Source organism: Pseudorca crassidens, chromosome 13 (genome assembly GCF_039906515.1).
Source record: "Pseudorca crassidens isolate mPseCra1 chromosome 13, mPseCra1.hap1, whole genome shotgun sequence".
In the NCBI taxonomy this organism is placed as follows: Eukaryota; Metazoa; Chordata; class Mammalia; order Artiodactyla; family Delphinidae; genus Pseudorca; species Pseudorca crassidens.
Genome location: NC_090308.1, coordinates 68,373,014 through 68,391,202, shown reverse-complemented (window position 1 = coordinate 68,391,202; position 18,189 = coordinate 68,373,014). Strand labels below are relative to the sequence as shown.

At 37.4% G+C, this 18,189-nt stretch overlaps 1 protein-coding gene across 3 annotated transcripts in view; it reads left to right on the top strand.

The window, feature by feature from the left end:
* Positions 1-18,189, top strand: part of ZNF292 (zinc finger protein 292) — an 89,035-nt gene that overhangs the window by 29,711 nt on the left and 41,135 nt on the right. For 2 of the 3 annotated variants that reach the window (XM_067702631.1, XM_067702632.1), the window contains 2 exons: positions 15,863-16,017; positions 16,212-16,290. In XM_067702631.1, coding sequence (XP_067558732.1) covers positions 15,863-16,017; positions 16,212-16,290 — 234 coding nt within the window. Of the gene's footprint in view, positions 1-15,862; positions 16,018-16,211; positions 16,291-18,189 lie in introns of those variants that run through there. The other variant, XM_067702633.1, reaches the window with a different exon arrangement.

Here is an 18,189-nt window from a genome sequence, read left to right as displayed (position 1 = left end):
CTTTTGTAAAACTTGTTTATAGGAAAGGATATATTATAAGAACTAGAGGAATTAATGGGCCACACCACGTCAAGGTAGGGAATAGGAAATGTTGGGCTCATGATGTTCATGCCACCAAAATGCTGCAAAGAAAGTAGGCCTTGGATTCTGAGAAATTCTGGAGAATTACAGCATCCATATTGGAGATTATTTAGGATTTTAAGCTGTCAGAAGCTCAGTTTCTGAATGATTACTTCACATCCTAGAATGAAGGTATGGGAGTGTGAATTATGTCAAATTCATAATTGATTTTCTTTGAAAATGTTAAAGTGCCACTGAAATAACTACAACAGTGGGCCATTTGCCAAGGACAATAGACTAAGGTATGGGGAAACAAAGTATCTGGAATAATGTGGAAGTAAGATTATGAAATAATGTTGGATTTCATCACAAGTGAGAGAGACTCATTGAATTCTTACTGTTCAGGAGAAAGATGATACAAAAGCAGCAGCCCCAGAAGAAAGTACAGTAAGGGACAAGCTCAAACCTGAGATGCTGAGTCAGGCTTCTGACTAGCTTGGTAGTTGGGAATAACCTCCTTCACCAATTCTAGTCAGAGGAAACTTTTATTATGGACATGTTAATATGTATTCCTGGGAATATGGGTTGCAAATACTTCTTCCCAGTTTGTAGCTTTTCGTTTGGTTTTAATGTGGGGTTTTGGTGAACCAAATATTAAGTTCTAATGTAGCTTTGGTTGTCAGTGTCTTCCTTTATGGTTGTGTGTTTTGTCTTGTTTAAGAAATCCTTCATTGTCCCTTGAAATATTCTCAAGATCTTGAGATCTTCTCCTCTTGTGTTCTTAAAGTTTTCAAGTATTGCTTTTCACATTTAGATATTTAGGTATTTAATCCATATGGAATGTAATTTTGTTGTATGCTGGGAATAGCTGTAGTTTTTTTCTCCTGAAGAACTGGTTGTTTAAGCATTATTTATGAAATGGTCTGTACTTTTCTCACTAATTACTAACGGCACATCTGTTATATACCCAAGTTCCCATATATACTTAGCTTTGTTTTAAAGCTCTCTCTAATTCTTTTCTGTCATCTATGCCTGTACCAATATCATGCTCTTTTAATTTCCATCTCTTTAAGTCTTGCTATCTGATTAGGGCAGATACTCCCACCTGGCTCTTTCAAAATTGGTTTGGCTTTTTGCGTGAATTTTAGAGTCAGCTTGTCAGGTTATATGAAAAATCCTTATGGGGAATTTCTTTGGCATTGCTTTGACTTTATATATCAAATTTGGGTCATATTGCCATTTAAAAAATTTGTCTTCTAACATCCATGAATGCAGTACCTCCATTTATACAGGCCTTCTTTTATGTCTTTAAAAAAAATCTTCTTTTCTGAAGATTTTATATGTATTTCGTTAGATTTATTCTTAGGTACCTCATGGGTTTAGTTATTGTGAGTGGTATCTTTTTAACAGTTATATTTTCTGGTTGCTTGTGAATAGAATTGATTTATATCCTGATTATATCCTGCAACTAATTTGAATTCTCTTGGACTTACGTATGCATTTTCTGCAGTAATGACGTTTTTATTTTTCCTTTGCAGCCTTTATTGTGTTCCTTTCTTTTTCTCATTGTGCTGATTAGGCCTACAGTGTTGAGTAGAAGCAGTGATAGCAGACATTTTTGTTTTGTTTCTGACTTTAAAGGGAAATGCTTTTAACCTTTCACCATTAAGTATGAGGTTTGCCGTGGGTTTTACTGAATACATTTCGTCAAGTTAAGGAGCTTTCCTTCTATTCATTGTTGCAAAAAGGTTTTTTTTTTTCCTCTTTACGTTGAATGGGTTTGTATTTTGATCGTGTCCTTTTTTTGGTAATTATTAAGGTAATCATACAGCTTCCCCTTTAAATCTATTACTATGATAAATTAGTTTAAAATTAGAGATATCTGTTTACTATCTTCATATTGCCAAGATAAATCCTTCTGGGTCCGAAATACATTTAAAAAAATACATTGCAGCCCTTCCTCTTCCCTTCCTGAATAATTGAGTCCTTGATTCCTTATGTAGAGGGGACAAAGTAGGTGTCTGTGGTGGGAGCAGGGGTGTTGCATAGGCCCAGAGTGAGTGTCGAAGCCCAGGTTGGATGAGTAGCAGCTCTGTGGTGCAGGAGTCAGAGCCCAGTTAGGGTGAGGAGGGCTCTGTAGGGAGTTGGCAGGGGTGGCTGCATGTGGGGATTTAGAGCCCAAGTGAGATGAGTAGGTTGCCCATGGGGTGGGGGAGGGGAGAGCAGCCTGGTGTGGGGCTTCAGAAGGGGGGCATTTCCACAGAGGGGCAGCCTGGCAGAGGATGTCAGCGCCGAAGCAGAGGGAGAAGGGGGAACTACCTGGAGAGACAGCCGGTTCCGGCATGCTGGGCCCAAGCGGAGTGAGGAGGGCAGGCCCTAACTTAATCAAGTGATCAAAATGAACATCATCCATAATGGTACAAATTGAAATCATGTACTGCTTGATAGCATACAGTGAGCAGAAATCATCATTGCTTCTGCCAAAATGCATAACATGGATATAATTATGAGAAAACACCAAACCCAAATTGAGGGTTATGCTACAAAATAACTGGCCTGTAATCTTTGGTAGTGTAAGGGTCCTAAATGAGTCTTTAAAGTTTCGCTTAGGACTTAGAGACTGAAGGGACATCACAACTAAATGCAAGGCATGGTTCTGAACTGTATCCTTTTCTGTGAAACACATCATTGGGATAATTGGCACACTTGAGTGGTGTCTGAGGATTAAATGGTAGTAGCGTATGTACCAGTAGCTTTTTCTTTTTTTTTTTCTTTTTTTTTTTTTTTTTTGCGGTACGTGGGCCTCTCACTGTTGTGGCCTCTCCCGTTGCAGAGCACAGGCTCCGGACACGCAGGCTCAGTGGCCATGGCTCACGGGCCCAGCCGCTCTGCGGCATGTGGGATCTTCCTGGACCGGGGCACGAACCCGTGTCCCCTGCATCGGCAGGCGGACTCTCAACCACTGCGCCACCAGGGAAGCCCAGTAGTTTTTTCTTGATTCTCGTGGTCATACTCTCTGACCACGCAGGAGGTCCTTGTTTGTAGGAAATACACATTAAAATATTTGAAGGCAGTAGAGCACCAGGTTGGCAACTAACTCCCAAATGGTTCAGGAAAAAATTTTCTCTATACTGTATTTCCAACGTTCTGTAACTTTGTAATTGTTTCAAAATATTTTTTAAAATTTTTTAAAGTTTATTGCAGGATTTGGTTTGGTAATACTGGGGATTTTAAAATCTGTTTATTAAGTGAGATTGGCCTGTGATTTTTCCTGTCTCGTATCACATTTACCCAGTTTTTAAGTTTATAATAGCCTCAAACAATGAATTGGGGGAACTTTCCCTCCCTCCCTTTTTCTCTTCCTTTCTTCCAAAAGTTTCTATAATAGTCTGTTTCCTAAAAGATCGTTTGCTGGATTTTCCTGTAGAAAACCAACTAGATTCTTTTTTTTTTTTAAATTGGATTCAGTTTCTTTAGTGGGTAAAGGACTTTTTCTGTTCTTGAGATAGTTTTAATAACTTCTACCCATTTCATTCAGATTTTTAAGCTGTTTCATTAAAAAACAAGTAAATAGTTAAAAAAAGATTTTAAAGCTATTTCAAATAAGGAATAAGGTTATTCAGTGTATATCTTAAGATTTTTAAAAAATATGTATTGCTTCTGTAGTTTTGGTCCATTTCTCATTCCTAATTCTATTTATTTGTGCCTTCTCTTTTTTTTTTTTTGATTATTTTTGCCAAAGGTTGTTTTTTTTTTTTTAAGTCTTTCAAATGACCAGTGTTTGGTTTTGTTGATCCTCTCTGTTGTATCTTCATTTTCTATTTCATATATAAATATATTTGCTCTTGTTTTTACTACTTTAAAATTTTTAAACTTTGAATTTATTCTCTTTGTCTAACTTAAGTTAGCTGCTTAACTCAGCTGTTTTCACAAAATTGTGTGTAACAACCGCAAAACCCTAGTGACATCTAATAGTAAGTATGTATTGCTCATTCATCTGAAGTCAGGGCATGGTTGGCTAGGCAATCTGCTGGTCTTGGTTGGAGTCATACAGGTTTAAGGTTGGCTGGATGTTGCCTGGTATAGGGTGGCCTCAACTAGAGCAACAGGGGTGGCATCTTCTCATCTTCCTGGGAACAGCAGGCTAATCTGGACATATCTTCTCCTTTTGATGGTAGAAGCATACGAAGGAGCAAGATTCTTAAACTTATAGATGACCTACCATCACTTCTGACACGTTCTTTTGGTCAAAACAAGTCACATGGGGTAGGAAAATATTCTCTACCACTATGAGAAGTATTCCAAAGTCATGTGAAAAACGGCGTGGATACAAGGAGGAGTGAGGAATTCAGTCTACCACACTTGCCATCCCCAATATTTTGCTCTTCCAAACTTTTTATTATAGAAAAAGTACAAGAATAGTACACTGAATACTCATATACCTTTTACAAGATTCACCGGTGTTAACATTTTGCTATATTTGCTTTGTCTCATGCTTTAATTCTCTTTTTCTCCCTGAATCCTTCAGAGCTAGGCATCATGACATTGCGTAAGTCCAAAAATTGGACTTGTATTTATCTCTTAAGTCCAAAAATACAGTCATCACACAGGAAATTTTAACATTGACACAATAATATTATCTAATTACAATATATGTTCAGATTTCTCTGTTTGTCCCAGTAATATTCTCTATGACTTTTTCATTTTGTCTTTTTCTAATGCAGCCAGTTTTGCTTTATCACAGCATAAGTATCCCTAGCAAAAAACCTTGCTATGCAAGATTGCACAACAAAAATCACAAGGCTTATGGGGAAAATGGGGTTAGAGGCACAACACTCGAAAACTTCATCAGTGTCACACACAGAACCTTATAAAAACTGTAGTACAATTTTATACCCCTTTAGTGGTTAAGACGTACATAACTTAAAATAAATGTGGTGCTTTACCTTGGAAAAGACCTGTACTTTGTTTGTAGGAGTGGGTGTCAGAAGGGATGCAGTTTGTGAGTTATTGTGAGGTGGTGGAAGGAGAGTTCTCTGAAATTGGACAGAAAGTTGTAAAACCATGTGTGGATGGGTGTGGCTCATCACACGCCTGGTGAACTGATGAAGGTGATACATGTTTTTGAGGTGTGGGCATTTTGTGTTTTCCTGCAAGCTTGGTTCAGCTGGGTATAGTTTTCTGCTTTCACCTAATGTTTCTCACCAGAAAAATCACACATAGGCAAATGGGAAATTAATGTTTTGCTCATACTGTGTTGCAACATATTTGCATGTTTTTTTAAAGCTATAGCGTAACTTACAGTATAAACATTTGCATCTATAAATTTCCCTCTTAAGCTTGTTCTAGCTGCATCCTACAAATTTTGATGTGCTTTTGCTATAGTTCAAGTCTAAGTATTCTCCGATTTCTATTATGATTTCTTCCACCCGTGATTTAGAAATAGACTTAAGGGGGGAGAGGGATAGATTGGGAGTTTGGGATTGACATGTACACACTATTGTATGTATGTATATTTATTTATTTATTTACTTTTGGCTGCATTGGGTCTTGGTTGCTGCATGCATGCTTTCTCTAGTTGCAGCAAGTGGGGACTACTCTTCGTTTTGGTGTGTGGGCTTGTCATTGCGGTGACTTGTCTTTGTCGCGGAGCACGGGTTCTAGGCACACGGGCTTCAGTAGTTGTGGCACGCGGGCTCAGTAGTTGTGGCTGACGGGCTTAGTTGCTCCACGGCATGTGGGATCTTCCTGGACCAGGGATCAAACCCGTGTCCCCTGCGTTGGCCGGTGGATTCTTAACCACTGTGCCACCAGGGAAGTCCCACACTACTATATTTAAAATAGATAACCAACAAGGACCTACTGTATGCACAGGGAACTCTGCTCAATATTCTGTAATAACCTAAATGGGAAAAGAATTTGAAAAAGAATAGGTGCATGTATATGTATAACTGAATCACTTTGCTGTACACCTGAAACTAACACATTGTTAATCAACTATATTCCAATATAAAATAAAAAATTTTTTAAAATACGCTTAAAAATTTTCAAATTTGTACTTTTCTTTGTAAGGGTATTTTGTTAATAATTTCTGACTTTATTGCATCATGTTCAAAGAATGTGAAATGTATGATATTAATTCTTTGTTATTTTTTGTGACTATGTGACCTAGTTTTTGTAAATGTTTTGTGGTTTTAAAGAATGTGCATTCTCTAATTGTTGAGGGCAGGTTAATGTACTTAAATTATTTTATTTCCTTAGCTGAATATTCTATGTATATGTCACTAATTCAATCCAAACTCTCCCTCAGTTGTATAAATCTCCTCTAAACTTATTCAGGCACATTAGGTAGTCTTGTCAATTTCATCTTGAATAAATTTGTCCTAGAGCCATCTGATATGCTGTAGTTATTTTTCAGGCCCATTGCACAGCTGTCTTCTTGGGATCTTTCTTCATTTCCTGTCTCTGGTGTTAGATTCCCTTTTTCCTAGATATCATTTTCACTCCTTCCCTGGTTTATTCCCTCATTTTGGTGAAATTCCCTCTTCAGTAGCATCCTGAAAAAATATGCCTAGAAGTTGAAAGTTTTGAGAATTTGCATGTCTGAAAATGACTTTTCTGTCTTAATACAGTGCTTAATGCAGTGCTTCATTTTCCTTTGGCTCCAGTGTTGCTGTTGAGAAGTCTGCTCCCTGGTCCCCCTCCAAGCTTGTTTTGGTCTTCTCTTTGTCCTTGAGCTCTGAAATTTTATGAACTAGTACCTTGGTATAGGTCTAGTTTGAGTAATTGAGTTGGGCACTTAGTGGGTCTTTCAATTCTAAAATTCGTGTCCTTAGATTCTAGGAAATTAACTTGAATTAGTTCTTTGATTTGTTCCCTTGCATTTCTCTAACTTCCTGGAATTCCTCTTGTTGATTATGAGACCTCTAGCACTATTCTCCAAAGTTTCTTATCTTTTCTTTCCTTCCCTTTTACTCTACTTTCTGGGGAAATTTCCTCAGTTTATCTTCCAGCTCTTTAATTGAGGTTTTTATTTCTGCTATTACATTTTTAATTTGAATTATTTTAAAATAAATATTCCTTTATGATATGGTGTTTCTATTCATAGGTCTAATAGACTCTCTCTCTCACACACACACCCCCTAGAATATTTTTAAAAAATTTTTTTAACATCTTTATTGGGGTATAATTGCTTTACAATGGTGTGTTAGTTTCTGCTTTATAACAAAGTGAATCAGTTATACATATACATATGTTCCCATATCTCTTCCCTCTTGCGTCCCCCTCCCTCCCACCCTCCCTATCCCACCTCTCCAGGCGGTCACAAAGCACGGAGCTGATCTCCCTGTGCTATGCGGCTGCTTCCCACTAGCTATCTACCTTACGTTTGGTAGTGTATATATGTCCATGCCTCTCTCGCTTTGTCACAGCTCACCCTTCCCCCTCCCCATATCCTCAAGTCCGTTCTCCAGTAGGTCTGTGTCTTTATTCCTGTCTTACCCCTAGGTTCTTCATGACATTTTTTTCCCTTAAATTCCATATATATGTGTTAGCATATGGTATTTGTCTTTCTCTTTCTGACTTACTTCACTCTGTATGACAGACTCTAGGTCTATCCACCTCATTACAAATAGCTCAATTTCGTTTCTTTTTATGGCTGAGTAGTATTCCATTGTATATATGTGCCACATCTTCTTTATCCATTCATCTGATGATGGGCATTTAGGTTGTTTCCATGTCCTGGCTATTGTAAATAGAGCTGCAACGAACATTGTGGTACATGACTTTTTTTGAATTGTGGTTTTCTCAGGGTATATGCCCAGTAGTGGGATTGCTGGGTCGTATGGTAGTTCTGTTTGTAGTTTTTTAAGGAACCTCCATACTGTTCTCCATAGTGGCTGTACCACTTCATATTCCCACCAACAGTGCAGGAGTGTTCCCTTTTCTCCACACCCTCTCCAGCATTTATTGTTTCTAGATTTTTTGATGATGGCCATTCTGACTGCACACACTAGAATATTAATGATAGTTTCTTGGAATTTTGTCTTCTCCTTGTATAGTCTCTGCTTGCTCCAAGTTTCTTTTCTTTTTTTTTAACTAATTTGTTTCAACCTCCTGCGTGGTCCTTGGCTGTCCATATTTAAAGGTTTACCACTGAAAAATGGATTGAGAGCTCCAGGCCCATGAGTGGGATTTGTTGTGGTTTTCACTGTAGGGGGACCTAGCTGTTTCCTTTTCATGGGGGAAGGCCTGGTGTCAGAATCTTTGGGTCTTTTCTCTTGAATTTCCTGAGAAGGACTCAGCTAAGGAGGTTCTGGCAATTTTGGAGGGAAAAGGACATGAGAAGGGAGCTGTCTCTATAGTCAGTATGTAAAGCTGACTTAATGCTCCCCTTATCTCTGTGCAGACACCTTTTTTTCTATACTTCTCTCCAGAATAAACTGCTGGGGATAGAGAGGAGTAGTGCCTAGCTTTGGTCACCTAGCTGTGGAGAGGGATGCAGAAATCAGAGAGGCCAACTGCTTAAATAGACTTTCAGCCAATCCTCTCATTCTGAGTCTCACCTTTGCCCCCATTTCCAGAGGCACCTGGTGCTCCCAGTTCTTGAGCCCTTCCATGATTCTTCAGAATTAGGTCTTTACCTAAAGACTACTTTGGAGTTATTTTTCATAGAGTGCCCATCTTCCGTATGCTTTCCAGTGTTTAAAATTTTGTTTCTCTTTCCTCTGTTCCTATTTTCTTAGTCCTTGTGGGTTTATGCCAGTTTAAAAAAAAAATTACTGTTGGTTTAGTGAGGTTTGGAGAGAACAAGGTGCGAAATATATGTGTCCAATCCACCATTTTCACGCAAAACCTTAAAATAAATTTTAGTAACTTTGAAATTATAAGAGTATCACTCACCAAAGGCTCAGTGGGTACATAAAAGTCAAAACTCTGTTATTTGCCTTCTTTCATTCCTGTACAGTGGAGTTTTTCTGGAGGTTACATGATCTGTGATATTGCAGCAGATTAAATGCAGGGATATGAGAATCCTGCTCTTTTGTATTAAGCCAAACATTGAAGAGATTTGAAAAATGTAAGAAATGCCACTCTTCTCACTAATTTTTTTGAAAACAATTTTTTTCATTAAAAATACCCTATTTATAGTAACGTGATGGGTTTGTTGTTATTTTAAATCCATTTATAAGTATATAATTAAATATCTCAGTTTTCATTTCTAATTCTCACATGGTGAAAATCAGTAGTTATAATCCCCATAAACAAATGCTTTGGGATTCTCAGTAATTTTTAAGAAAGGGTCATGAGATCAAAACTTTTGAGAACTTCCACTCTAGAGAATCATAGCTATAAATTGGAATTGGACCATGAGTGTAAGAGTATAAACATATCCAACACTCCATTCTTACCTTTATGTAGGACAATAATGTAATTTAATCCTCTTGCTTATTAAATTTAACACCCCTGTGGTTTTATTCCCCTTTTATTCTTCTTTCGTTTTTCTCTCCTAATAATCCTTAGAGGAACTAAAGGAAGCTTCTGGAAGTTAATCTATACTGTCTTCCTCCCTAGAGTATATATGTCCTAGTCTCTGCTGATGTAGATAATGAGAAATCAACTTAACAGCCAGAATATTAAATGTGCATTTTTGTTCCCAAGGGGGTGAAAATTGGTTCTTAAGGAGCAAAAAGAATCTTAGATATTACAATAGCTTGTGACCCATAAACAGACAGTACATCTGTGGTATTAAAATTTCATTGCGGTTGGGGGACAGTTAGGGAAAAAAGTCAGAAGTTTCCTTAGGAGCGGATGAAAATGAAAAAGAGGTTGAGAAACACTTAGTTTTAGAGATCCTGCTGGAATATGATCCTTTAACCTTTCTTTTGCTTGTATTTCTTCCTCTGATCCTAATACACGCTATAGGAAAGGTGGTGATGACAAATAACTTGCAGGAAGACAATAGGTCCCTTAAAGAGGGAGGCAGCTGGGTAAGACTTCCAGCAAGCAGAGAGCCCATGCCTCAGCTCCTGCCAGTTATTTCAGTGCCGGAATATGGACCCAAGGTTTCCAAATGAAAAAAAAAAAGTCAGAAATCCAAGTTCTATGTAAACTTATGATTTTTAAGTGTTAGAAACTAATTAAAATAATTTTTAAACAATATGCCCACCAATCAAAACCTCTCTGAGCCCCACTAGAGTGTAGTCTCTTCTGTTGTGATGGAATGTGTCTCCCAAATAGGACTGCTTTACTGCATTCTGAACTCAGAGCTGTTTTGCTGCTGCTTGAGTAACTTCAGTGATGGAGACCAACCTGTTCAATTTTTTTTTTTTTTTTTTTTTTTTGCTGTACGTGGGCCTCTTACTGTTGTGGCCTCTCCCGTTGTAGAGCACAGGCTCCGGACGCGCAGGCTCAGCGGCCATGGCTCACGGGCCTAGCCACTCCGCGGCACGTGGGATCTTCCCAGACCGGGGCATGAACCCGTGTCCCCTGCATCGGCAGGTGGACTCTCAACCACTGCGCCACCAGGGAAGCCCAACCTGTTCAATTTTTGGTTAACTGTAATTGTTTGATCGTCAGTCTCATAGGAAGCAGAAATTTATCTCCTTAAAACTTTAACTTAGTGATGCTGGTTTGTCCTGTGAGAGCACATAGAGTAAGACTAACTCTTGTTTTATGTGACAGGTCTTCAGATTTGTTAATTTGGCTGTGAATCAAAGTTTTATTTCTCTAGAAATGTAGAGCATAGTATTTAAGAACTCAGGCTCTGAAGTCAGACTGTTAAGGTTTGAATCTCCTCTATGCTTCTAGTTCTGTGCTCTTGGGGCTTATTTGTTTCTTTAACTATTTTATGCCTTTGTCCATTTTAATATAAGCATATTACTGTAATTTATCTAATTGCTAATAGGTATTGTAAAGCTTGCAGAACAGTGCCTAGCATATAGTAAATATTCAGTAAATGTTATTTATTGCCCAGATTAAGCATCCCGTCCTTAGTTCCATTAATCATTCTTTATAGAACACAGTTTTAACTTTTCTTACTATACTTAGTTTACAGTTTACTCATTAATGGAAGCAATCTGGTGCCTCGTAGGAAGACTTACAGATTTCTTTTCCTATCTCTTATCCTCTATACCCCTCTCATATCCCTCTCCAAACCAGATCACAACTTTTATTTTTGGTCATTTGTGTATGTGTATTTAAATATAAAAACACCACATACACATGTGGACTTGCTCATTCTTGATCACATGTGGGAGTAAAAACCATTGGAGAGGCAACCAAAGTGTGAGGCTTAGGCCCCTCCCCCACCTTCCTAATAGAACCCTGATTTTATTCACACATTTTCCTTCTTCAGCATGGCTTTGTGCTTCGGAGAAACCTTGGAGAGTGGGCAACCATGGAGTTCCTTTATGGCTGTGTGATTTTTGACGTAGGTGTCTGATGAAATTCTGGCTGTTGGGACCTGAGGAAAAATTTACTGATAGAAATTGGGTTTATGGTTTCTGGGAAGGGTTTCTTTGTTGCTTGAAAAGATGCACATGAAGTGGTGGTCTCATCTTTTCTTCTGGTTATTGCTGAGACCTAGGGACTGGGTGGGGCACCACCTGAGGACGGCAGAGTGAAAGCAGAGGTGGTCCTTGAAGACGTTGTTGAGCCGCTAAACTAACCAATCCCAGAACTTGCTCTTCCTCTTAATCTCTTATTATGTGGGAAACCTTTATTATTGTTTCTGCTGCTTTGAGTTGGATTTTCTTACTTTCAGCTGAAATAAGCTTAACCAATAAAGAGGTCAAGTTATTTAATTCTACTATGGCTGGCAAACTAGATAAATAGTACATAACCTCATAGAGTTATGAGGAATAATTGAAGTAATAAAGTAATCTACAGATTTATAGTTGTGACATAACCACAAACAGTTTGTAGTGGACAGAATGTTTCACAGAGAGTGAGGAGGCTGCCTGGCTTTGCTGATTGCCAATTCAGTTAATATTCGAATTGCAGGTCACTGGACTTCGTAAAACAGAATTAAGTGATCTTGAAGGTCTGTTCTGATTCTGTGTAAAAAATATGAGTCTGATTGTTCTGGAATTCCTGCCTGAAAGCCTTTGTATAGATTAAGGTAGTAGATATAAATAAGTAACTTTTTTAGTTGAAGAAAGCATAATTTGTGAACTAGTCATGTTGGGAATGCTTCCAGTTTCACAATGGTTCTACTAATCTTAGTGTTTTGAGAAACAAGGGAAGCTCTACTATCAGTACACTTACTGGTTATGAATATCAACTCATACCTTTATAAAAATAGATATTTAACCCAACTTTTAAACTTATTCTCCTATATGTAATCAGTATGAGCATGCCATTAGTTTTCTTTTTCCTACCATCTCTTATTAAATCTGCTGTGATCCTTTTCCTCTACCCTTTCCCTAGTTACATTATTCCCAGACTGTTAAAAAGCCACCTAAAAGGTCTACTTTTCACCAGAATCTGCTTTCTCTTCCTCTTTCCGCATCTATAAAATGAGGTGAAAGTATATCATTTTTAAGGTGCTTTATGGTTCTCACATTCTGTGACTTGTCAATTATTTTTCTCATCAATTCAGACTCTGTTATACCCAAAAGAACTCATCTTTGATTATAATTAAAGGTAACTTTAAAAACTTTTTCGGACTTCCCTGGTGGCGCAGTGGTTAAGAATCCATCTGCCAATGCAGGGGATACGGGTTCGAGCCCTGGTCCAGGAAGACCCCACATGCCGCGGAGCAACTAAGCCCATGCGCCACAACTACTGAGCCTGTACTCTAGAGCTCGTGAGACACAACTACTGAGCCCTCGCACCACAACTACTGAAGCCTGCATGCCTAGAGCCCATGCTCCACAAGAAGAGAAGCCACACACCACAACGAAGAGTAGCCCCTGCTCACCATAACTAGAGAAAGCCTGTGTGCAGCAACGAAGACCCAATGCAGCCAAAATTAAATAAATAAATAAATTTAGTAGAAAAAACAAAAGAACTTTTTCACCTGAGGATAGTAGAACTCAAGTATATAAAGGAAAGAAGTAATGTATAAGTATCCTTTGCAGAGCTAGACATATCAAGAAATGTAGAGCTTGGGTAAAATGTAGATATATGTACATACATGTAGATATATGTGATTTTTTTTCCTAGGGTTTTTCTTGGGGGTGTTGGGAGACAAGAAAGGAAGAAGCTTATAATTTCAAAGCTTTTTGGAAATCAGTACAGTATATTTTCTTTTTCAGGGAAAATTAAAACTATTATGGGAAATTGATTCATTACTGCAAGAGGACTAATAGGGGAAACCTAAGCTTTCAGTTGAACCCATGTGAGATTGGGTACATTGGCCAGGCATGAAATTCCCCAGACGCCTAAACTTCTTTTTCCAGAAAAAGGAAAATAATATTTAATGACTTTATGTAGAAAGACAGGTGCTAGCTAAAGTAAGAATTGTATGCATAGTTGGTGTTAATTCCAAAAACCTTGACGATGTGAGTGAGGTCATCCTCCATCATATCACCAGTTTTATTCCTAGAAGCAGAGGGATCATCACAAAACAATTCCAGAATGTAGACTTTTCCCTTCAGTTGGTAGGTTTTGTTTCGATTTTTCTAAGTCCTGTTGAGAGAGATTTGCACTGCTGACACCAAACACATGGTGTTTTTTCCAATACCTCTTCTCAAGCTCTCCAACACCAAATAGGTGTCCCACAGTTCAGTTAGCTCAGACTCCACAGGTTAAAGGGCTCAATCCCGCAAGACTGCCCTTACTTCAGATGCCAGTTGCAAGTACTGGGCCTTCAAGTAACCTGCACTTCTGTCCAACTTGGAGAGAGTCAGGGTTTATGAATAATATGACTACTCAGAAAGTAAGTGGTTATTATGTTGCTCTTTAATTTACCAGATTACCTTTTCTATCCTTCTTTTCTTCCGTATTCTCTTTGATCACTTACTACTTCTAGTAGTTAGAGGGTTGTAGAGAGGAGAAGGTATTAAGTGTTTTCTTTTGAGTGTCTGATAGTAGAATATAATTCTTTCCTTCCTCCCTTCCTCCCTTCCTACTTTCCTACCTGCACATTTGTAGAAAGCTGCTTCTGTATGCCAGAGGATACAAGCAAGGCCTTATGGAGTTTTCCTTCAAGATACCTCTTTTCTACGAAATAACACCTGAATTTGCCACATGTTGATGAGTCTTAAACCTTGAAGAGTGAGAAAGACTAATTGTGGCAGTCTTCTATATTCTAAAAACATTTAATTAAAGTTCTACTTCATTTAGCATAATAGTAGAACCTTTTAGATAGTTTTCAGTAACTCACAATGTTAGTAGTTGTAGAACGCATAGATGTCTGTTTACTGTTGCCAGTTTCTTCCATCTCTTCATTCTGTAGGATAAACAGCATTTTGTTTTTCTGATGAAGAGTTTTTTATTGTAAAACACAAGCACTTGGGCTTCCCTGGTGATGCAGTGGTTGAGAGTCTGCCTGCCGATGCAGGGGATACGGGTTTATGCCCTGGTCCAGGAAGGTCCCACATGCTGCCGAGCGGCTGGGCCCGTGAGCCATGGCCGCTGAGCCTGCACGTCCGGAGCCTGTGCTCCGCAACGGGAGAGGCCACAACAGTGAGAGACCTGTGTACCGCAAAAAAAAACAAGCACTTTAGGGGCTTCACTGCCCTGGTGGTGCAGTGGTTAAGAATCCGCCTGCCAGTGCAGGGAACACAGGTTCCAGGCCCGGTCTGGGAAGATCCCACGTGTCGCGGGGCAGCTACGCCCATGCGCCACAACTACTGAGCCTGCACTCTAGAGCCCGCGAACCACAACTACTGAGCCCGCGAGCCAAAACTACTGAAGCCTGCACTCCACAGCTACTGAAGCCCGCACACATAGAACCTGTGCTCGGCAACAAGAGAAGCCACCACAGTGGGAAGCCCGCACACAGCAACAAAGAGTAGCCCCTGCTCGCTGCAACTATAGAAAGTCCGCGCGCAGCAACAAAGACCCAACGCAGCCAAAAATGAAAATAAATAAAATAAATAAAATAAAAAACCCCAAAAAAACCAAGCACTTTATTACAAAAATAATCATTCTTTCTTTGTAATGATTATTACAAAAATAAAAACCCCCCAAAAAACCAAGCACTTTATTACAAAAATAATCAATCATTCTTTGTAATGATTATTACAAAAATCATTCTTATAATCATTCTTTAATATCTTTAATAGTGATTTTATGTGTGTTGAACATCTTTAGATATTTTTAGTGATAACTCATCATAAAAACCAGTAATATACTATATACTATTTTTTATTAACTGAAAACATTTCATGTCTTTTCTGACCATATGTGGTTAATTTATTTGTTAGGTGTTGAATTTTATGTTCCTTGCATGAAAAATAGAACACATAAATATTTGAAATTCTTCACTGCATGCCTGGCCAAGTATTACTTGCCCAGGTGTCTTCTTTTTAAAATAACTTTTAAATCTTAGAAATTTGTGGGTGAAAGGGTGGATTTTGACTTGGAAAGAGAGGAGATAATGCTTTCACTATTTAAAACCAAACTTCATGAAAAGATGCTATTGTTGGATGAATTAACACTAATCTTGTCTCCTACAAAGAGCTGCTGGAAGTAAGATTACGGCTTTATTACCTTCAATATTTTAATCAGTGTAAACTGCTTTTTGTTTTTATAAATAAAAGTTATTTCTCAAAATTTCTTAGGAAGGAAAAACAGTTGATTAATCAATATGTATTTTTATTTACGTTGAATACTTTTTATTATCCCTTCCAAACAGACACTCCTTGAATATGCAGAGAAATGGAAAACTTCAGAAGATCCTTTACCTTTATTGGAGGTATACACAGTGGCTATCCAAAGTTATGTTAAAGCCCGACCTTATCTTACCTCTGAATGTGAAAATGTAGCATTGGTTCTGGAACGCTTGGCATTGTGAGTAGACCTTTGAGTAAATAAAAAATTAGATTTAGCTTTTTTGTTTTTAACTCTGTATCTCAAATCTTATGATAGTTTAATTTTAAATAGATTAGTTATGGACAGTCTACTGATGATATTAGAATTATTCATCTTATTTTACTTCGAATTTTAGTAATTATTTGTATCCTTACCAACCTTTTGTTTTTTAGAAGCTGTGTTGACCTTTTACTGTGTCTGCCTGTTGAGTTATCTGATAAACAGTGGGAACAATTTCAGACACTGGTGCAGGTGAGAATATTTACCTACTAGATTTAATATAGGTATATTTTATGGCAATTTTCTTTATTCTTAATAAATTACTTGGTTAAACTTTAAATGATTTAAGTAATGACAAACATTAATTGCTGTTCTTATTAACATTAATGTCTTGCATATAGTCAGTGCTCAGTAGATGTTTGCTAAATGAATATATACATTTAAGTAGATTGGTTGAATATTGCACTGTTCTTTAAGATCAGATAATTAGAACTTTGCCAGAGCAGTAAGGGAACACAAAAGAAAATGCCCTCATTTGTATTTAGAAACAGTTTAACTAATTGTTGAAAATTGCAATATGCTTTATAAGAATTTAACATCTCTCATTTAATCCTTATGAAAACTTTGTGGGGGTAGGTATATTTTTCCCATTTTAAAGGTGAGGAAACTGAGGCTCAACTCTAAAATATTTATCTGCCCAAACTTGTATAGCTAATATCAGAGTAGTTATTTGAACCAAGATTCTTTACTCCGTAGTCCATACTTTTTCTCCTATATCTGAAAATACATGCTTATCTCTGTTACTTAGGGCTGTTATTCTACTTATAAAAGTACTACATAGTTTAGCACTTAGTTGTTTTGCAGTATTTCAAGAATGTTAAATTTTGCTAAGCACTAGATTGTGCTGGATATTTTATAGCTTCAAGTAAAGTTTGATTAATTGGTTAGTTAAGAAGAATGTTCCTGCCAACTAGTCTCAAAAAGTTTAGTTGTCTCTCTCTTCCTGTAGCCAGAGTTCTTAAAATATCTTTTGGCCTTATGTTTTTCCATAGAAGAGATATTAAAAGAGGGTTAGTCTCAAATTTTAGAAGCATGTGAAATAAACTATAGTTAGAGAAATCAACTTTCCTATTTTAATATTAAATATTAAAATTACATCAAGTGCAAAATTCTTGAAGATAGGATTCATACCTTTATTCCAAAGGATTCAACATAGAGTTTTACACATAGTAGGTAGATACTTAATAACTGTTGAAAGTGTCTTGTCGTGTTTGTCACATTGCAGCTAACTTTTTGATCATGCAATTTGTACTTCAGCATATCAGTAACTTTTGTCTCAGGTTTTTTTTCCCAGCAAGTGGTTATTTTTAGGTAAATGATTATCTCAGAACTTTTTTTGATTGTTTGGCACTCAGATACACTCTACCACAGAATTAATTATATAAGTAGTTTATATACAAATATAATACTGAATTCCTCATATTAATTTTGTTTGTCAACATAAGGTAAGCCTTTTCAACTTCCTTTTTTGAAACAATAGCACTACTTGATACTTTTTCTTATGGTTTAATGAGGAGGAAATAACTCTTTAAATCCGGTATGGAGCTCTCAGCAGTTGCTCAAAGAAAATTTCTTAAAGCACTTGAACTTGTTCAGTGAGATTTTTATGGTTTTGAGGAATAAACTTTTTATACAAACACAGCGTGCAGCTTTAAGAGTTTCCATGACATTTTGCTTTCATTTCAGAGCTTCCTTGGGCTTATTTTATACCTGCTTAACAGCATTTGTTTTATTTTGCCTGTGTTTTAACTGTTTTTAAGCATCTCTTTACTCCACTAGAGGATAATACGCCCCATAAACGCAGGGACTAGTTGCTGTCTTCCTTGGTACTTTGCCCATAGAAATTCTCAATAAACATTTTCTGAATTGAGTTAAAACTATTGGTCTTTTGTGACCTGAAGAATATGCTAATTGCATGAACACTTGCAAACAACAAGTAAGCAAGGTTCAGTGTCAGCTTTAATAGGATATTGTAAGGCTATGTCATGAATAAATGAAAAATCATACATTTAGTTGTTTTCTTTTCATAAGTCCCTTTTATTGAAATATGTGTATACAAGTTGTGACTTAGACCTTGATGCAGATTTGTCA